Below are 6000 nucleotides of genomic sequence, written 5' to 3' on the forward strand. Positions count from 1 at the left end.
AGCATCTATCATCTTTTTTAAAAAATGTGTTGGATACAGTTGCACAATGCATGTTTAACTTGTGGCAGTGAATTCCAGAAGTGGTGATGTCCACCATCTTTGATAAGTTAAAACAGGATTACACTACAACTTAATGGAGGGATATACTTAAATTGTTATTGACCATAATAGCAGAAGAATAGGTGGATGTTCAGACTTGGTGTCTCTGAACACAGATCCTGTGGGCCAAATGGGGGAGAGAGGCACATGTTCTGCTTTTAAGCTTTTCAGAGGTCTCTGGATGTCAGTTGGCTGGGAATGGAGTGCTGAGCTAATCAGTAAGGTGCATCATGTTCTGCCACCGACGGAGATGGAGATATTAGTTTGTGTGGCAAAAGCACACCAAAGGAAGTGAGATAGGTTGTGTCCCTACATGCACATGAGAGTAGGTTCCACTGAGCTTTGTTTGTGGGGTTTACTACTTGACTCTGTGCCCGATTACTGGAAGTAATGCTTTTTAAAAATGTTCTTGCTGTTCATCTCCTAGATTGCATTTGCCACACGTGTGGATCAGAAAGCTCACAATGGTCAGGGGAAGCTGTGGCAGATGTGGTTGGAGTGGAGCAAGAGCCAGCCAGAGCAGGGCGACTCCACTGGAGTCAGCCAAGCAGAGGTATGTCTTGTTCTTGGCCGCCTCTGTGCATTTCCCAGGAAATGGCCTGTCGGGGTGCAGGATAGGTTGCCGTCTTGACAAAGCTAAGCAGACCTTAGCCTGGATGGGTGAGAATGGCATTTCAAACCAAATCTATCAAATTCTCAATTTCTGAAACAATATGAGAACCAAAACTAGGGATGAGACCCATTGGCCAGTGCTGGTTCGAAAGTATTCCGTTGACCTGACAGGCTGGCATCGATTCAATTTCATTCTTTATCCGCTACCTGCTGCTTTTACCAATCAGTTTTTTCCGCTTGGAAAAAATATTGTTATTGATATTGATATTTTGAAGGAAATATCAATACTTTATAAAGAAATATTGGTAAGTTATCGGTCTTACAATCAATGTTTTAGAGGCAATTTTTTTTTAAAAAAATGTTTTCAAAAATAGCCACGGAAATTTGCTACATTAAAATCTGATCTTCAATGATTGAGAATAAGTTAATTAATGGAAAATTTGATACCAAATCTGAACTGGACAGAATTCTAGCAGATCCCTAGCCAGAAACACAGCAATCCTTTGAAATTTGCACTTACACACATTTTGTGATGCAGTTTGCCAACCAATGTTTACAAAAATGCATATATTAGGGGAAAGTGTGCATAAAAATTAATATGTGAGTGAAAATAACATGCAGGATGAGAAATGGCTTACATTAGTCAAAACTGCCTACAAAAATGTGTTTGTTAGGAGAAATTAGCACTAAAATGCTGAAGAATTTTCATGAGGATTTTTTTTAAATTGCAAATTGCTCCAGAAATGTAGAGAATTGAATTAAGATTGGGAAAAATGAGGAACAGAGAAAACTGACAAGTCTTTCCATCCCTGATGGGGAGCCCCTTCTAGTAATTGAGGTAGCGAAAGGGGGAGCAGGACAGAAGCATCATACTTCATGACCTCAGTGGATGGGTAAGCAAGTGACCTTCAGAAAAAGATAAGTCCTGAATAGTATGTTTAAAGCACTGCCATCTAACCTGGTGACGGCCAATGAACTGGCAGAGTGCCAAAGTTGCGCTGAAAATGAGATGTGCCACTGCTGTAGATGGACTTTCCCCCTTGATGTGGCTTAACCTCTCCCCTACTTAGCTGGGGAAGAAGGTCTTAGTGCAGTTTTGACTCTATGCCAGGCATCGCCAGAATGGCGCCTGCAGGCCCCTGAAAGGTTTTGGTAAATATTCTCTCAAAAACCCACAATGCACAAGATATTGTTTGCTCTTCCTGCTCATTTCCTGTTTGCACTGGCTTGGTCTGTTCTACAATTGGAGACACGCCCTTCAACCTGCCTACGTTTCTTGGATGCCAGGATTGGACATCCTCCCTCCCTTCTGTTCTGAACAGAGGAGAGGTGCAAGGAGCTTTTCCCTGTGAGCAAGTGCAGCGGCGGATGATGTAGGTGCCTTCCCCCCATTGATTGAAGGGTGTGGGGGATCTCTGTACCATTTTGTGACCTTTGTTCTTTTTCTGCTCTTTTAGCTGTGATAGTGCCATACCCCCATGGCAGCCATTTTGTGTCTGGCACCCATGGCACCTTCTCAAAATGCTGCCTGTGTCCACTGGCCCCAAAAGGCTTGCTGCCCCTGCTCTGTGTGATGACCAGGCCTTCCTGCTTTTCACAAACAGGCATTTCGCAACCTCCCACTGCTTGACGCACCTTCTGCAGGTTCAACAGCCGTATCCTAACTTCTCCCTCTCCCTCTCCCTAGCAGATGGAATCCCAGGCTCTAGGTCTGTCCAACAACATTGCCCAGCAGATGCAGAGCATTTGCCAGAGCCTCCTGGCCAACATGCAGGGTTTTCCTTCTACCCTCCAAGAAAAGGTGCAGCAAGCTTACAGCTACGTGGAGGAGCTGCAGGCCACTTTCTCCAGTGCCAAGTCATTCCAGGACCTTCCCAGTGTCCTTTTGACTCAGAGTCGGGAGAAGCTGGGCATAGTGCAGCAGGCTGCGGATGAGGTCCTGGAGTTTGTGATGCAGAACACTCCCCTCACCTGGGTGGTGGGGCCCTTCTTCCCTGCTGGGACTTCTCCTTCTGAATCTGTGGCTGGACCCCCAGCGGCAGAAGTGCCTCCACCTGTGAAGGAGTGCAAGGTGGGTGTCCAAAAGATGGAATCATCAGGATCTGGTGCTTCAGATGATCAAGCCTAACCTGTAATCTGCTGCCAAGTTGCTTCAGATCAATGGCGCAAAGCCTAATGGCACTTCATGCAGCTGGTATCCCTTTCTTGCAGAACATGCTAGCTAAAATGCTATGCAATACAGTTCTCTGACAGCCTGTATGTGAGGAAGACTCTACCTCTACCCTAGTAACCACTGAAACATTTTGGCCCATTTCCTATTGCAATGCCAAGCTGACCATTATAGAGGCTAATTAATGCAGTTCCCCCAATAAAGCACCGAACCACTCTCAACATGGCACAAATGAATCAATGCAACCTGCCTTTGGACTGGTTCAGTGTAACTTCTGTTAATTGCATCAATCTGTAGGAAATGCTGGATCTAGATGTTAATGTTTGCTGTTAACGTCTACTTTCTACCCAAAAGTCCTTTAGATGAAGCTGGTGTTGACTAGAACTCTTAGAACGCCTCTTAGAATTTATGGAGGTCTGTTACCTTCCAACTGTCTCAACCAATTTCTACTCTTATTTAACACTTCATGTGGAAGATAAAATAAACTGATTTGCATCTCAAACTCTGGTTCTAGATTGTTTTTGCCTCGGTAGAGAAGTGCCTTGGTATTGTTGTGTAAGATCTGACTTTTGATACTGGAATATAAAATACACGGTAGGCATTCTATCTGCATGCGCCTTTCATGTCTCTCCATCTATTTGAAATGCATACAAATGTGGCAAAAGTGTGGTACGCTGTTTAAGTGTGTGTTTCCCTTGAAAAGGGGAAAGTAACTGCTTACACTTTTTTTGACATGATAAATGTACAATTAAAGTAGAATATAAATAATAAGCAGCCCTTAGTCCTAGTTATCAACAAATACTTATTTTCTCTTAATAGTGTGTGTGTGTGAACTGGCTTCAGTTTGCATTTAAAAGCAAATCTACTTACTTTGTCCTTTCTGAAACAATACTGTCCAAACCAAAATATTGTCATTCTTTGAGTTTTGTGGTTCCCCAGCCAGTGAAGTGTATATTAGTGAAAATAACTTGCGAAACTGTATAGTTTAGTAAAATGGCATACAAAAATGTGTATATTAGGAGAAATTAGCACTGAAACAGTGATGACTTTTCAGGAGGACTTTTTAAAAAATAATAATTGTGAAGTTATGTGGAGAACTGAATTTAAGGTTGGAAAAATGGGAAACCAAAGCGGACAGATGTGCCCATCCTTAGCCCTGAAAGCCAAGCAAGAGATTGGTGCTTCCCACATATGTTTTGCTGCCCTGTAGCAGAGAAGCTACTGATTAAAGTAAAGCGAATTCTTGGGTTTGGAGGTTGGTTCAGAGTATTACAGCAACTAAAATTGGTGTTTTGTCAATAGCCTTCTGTGTCTACAATTCCTCACCTACATCATAATGATTGCAGGAAACAAATTGAACTGGCTAGATTCAATTCGTGAACATGAAGATACATGAGCAGAGATATAAGTTGTACAACACATCTGGTATCTCTGTAATCCACAAGGACCATAGCTGCTCTTGACAAAATGCCACCATGCCCCAGACCAAATAAAGAGTATCTCCATTCAAATGGCAACCAAAATGACTCTTATTACTACACCTTGCCACTGGTGTTGTGTGGGCAACTGGTTGTCAGGCTTCAGATGTGTAATTTTAACAAATTTTGTGGGTATTTTGATTATCTGTAATGCGATTCAGATTCTGGAAGGTTTAAACATGTTGGGCAGTGCAGGACTTGAAGCCTCCTCATTTGCCTATTTTATAATGCGGTATCACAGTTTAAAGCGGCAAGCTGGCATAAAAGCTTGTGTATATCCCTGAATAAGCATGAGGCTATGGAAGCTTACCTGTGAAGAGGAAAGTGTGTCTGCCCTTCCCTTCATCTTTCAATGCACCACCCTTAACTTGGTAATAATTATGCCCACTTCAGCAGGTTGGAGGCAAACACTGGCCAGTTTCTAACTGTAATATGTCAGTCTAAGGCTGCAATCCTGACCTTGCTCACCTGTGAACAATCTCTATGGAACTCAGTGAAGTTGACTTCTGAATGCGTAAGATGGTAATGGCAGGGCCGCTTTGGGCTAAACTGCATGTTAAGTGTGTATACACACACAGACACGCACATATGTGTTCACATGTTCATACTCTGATGGTTGTACTCTCACAAGACAGCAGTCTCAATTTCCCCTCTCACATGTTTTTTTATACATGCAGTTTCCAATAGATCTAGAAGTTATCCACCCATACGCAGCAGGTGTGAATCATGAGCTTCTCTCCATCATAATATTTACAATAAAAACACTTGGGGGCAGTAATGATCCGTTTTTCTCTTGCAACACGTACTCATTTAGTAGTTGGCACATCTCTCAATATCTCCCTTATATAAATGAAAATGGACTGCCTTCAAGTCGATCCTGACTTACGGCTACCCTATGAATAGTGTTTTCATGGTAACCGGTATTTAGAGGAGGTTTACCATTGCCTCCCTCTGAGGCTAGTCCTCCCCAGCTGGTTAGGGCCTGCTCAGCTTGCCACAGCTGCACAAGCCAGCCCCTTCCTTGTCTGCAGCTGCCAGCGGGGGGGGGCAACTGGGCTCCTTGGGACTGTGCAGCTTGCTCACGGCTACACAGGTGGCAGGGCACGTAACCCCTGAGCCACTCACTGTGGGGGTGATCTTTAGCTGGCCCTTGACACCCAGGAGACACGAGCAGGGATTTGAACTCACAGACTCTGGCCTCCTCACTGTGCTATAACAGCTGTCTCCTTATATAAGGAATGCCTTTATTAATATTTCTTTCCAAAATTCCATTGGATGAGCAAGGGATTGTAAACTAAGGAAATGATTGATACAATAATCATATACATGGCTATCTAATGCTGTGTAGGGCTTAGCTATTTTGACTAGTTTAACTATTCAAATAGAGAGCCAGTGGTTAAGGTGTTGGACTACGACCTGGGAGACCAGGGTTCCAATCCCAACATAGCCATGAAGCTCACTGGGTGACCTTGGGCCAGTCACTGCCTCTCAGCCTCAGAGGGAGGCAATGGGAAACCCCCTCTGAATTCCTCTTACCATGAAAACCCTGTTCGTAGGGTCGCCATAAGTCGGGATCGACTTGAAGGCAGTCCATTTTTTTCAACTATCCAAATGAACACTTTTATTCAGAATAGCTGCCAA

General features: G+C 43.5%; 1 protein-coding gene across 7 annotated transcripts in view; it reads left to right on the forward strand.

Moving 5' to 3' along the window:
• The window catches only part of LOC133388306 (stimulated by retinoic acid gene 6 protein-like), a 47811-nt gene extending 44428 nt beyond the window's left edge, over positions 1-3383 (forward strand). For 6 of the 7 annotated variants that reach the window (XM_061634308.1, XM_061634325.1, XM_061634315.1 and 3 more), the window contains exons 8-9: positions 527-652; positions 2399-3383. In XM_061634308.1, the coding sequence (XP_061490292.1) occupies positions 527-652; positions 2399-2839 (567 nt within the window). In that variant the 3' untranslated portion in view covers positions 2840-3383. The remainder of the gene's footprint in view (positions 1-526; positions 653-2398) is intronic. The other variant, XM_061634322.1, reaches the window with a different exon arrangement.
• Positions 3384-6000: the final 2617 nt, after the last annotated feature.

This window comes from Rhineura floridana, chromosome 1, assembly GCF_030035675.1.
Source record: "Rhineura floridana isolate rRhiFlo1 chromosome 1, rRhiFlo1.hap2, whole genome shotgun sequence".
Taxonomy (NCBI): domain Eukaryota; kingdom Metazoa; phylum Chordata; class Lepidosauria; order Squamata; family Rhineuridae; genus Rhineura; species Rhineura floridana.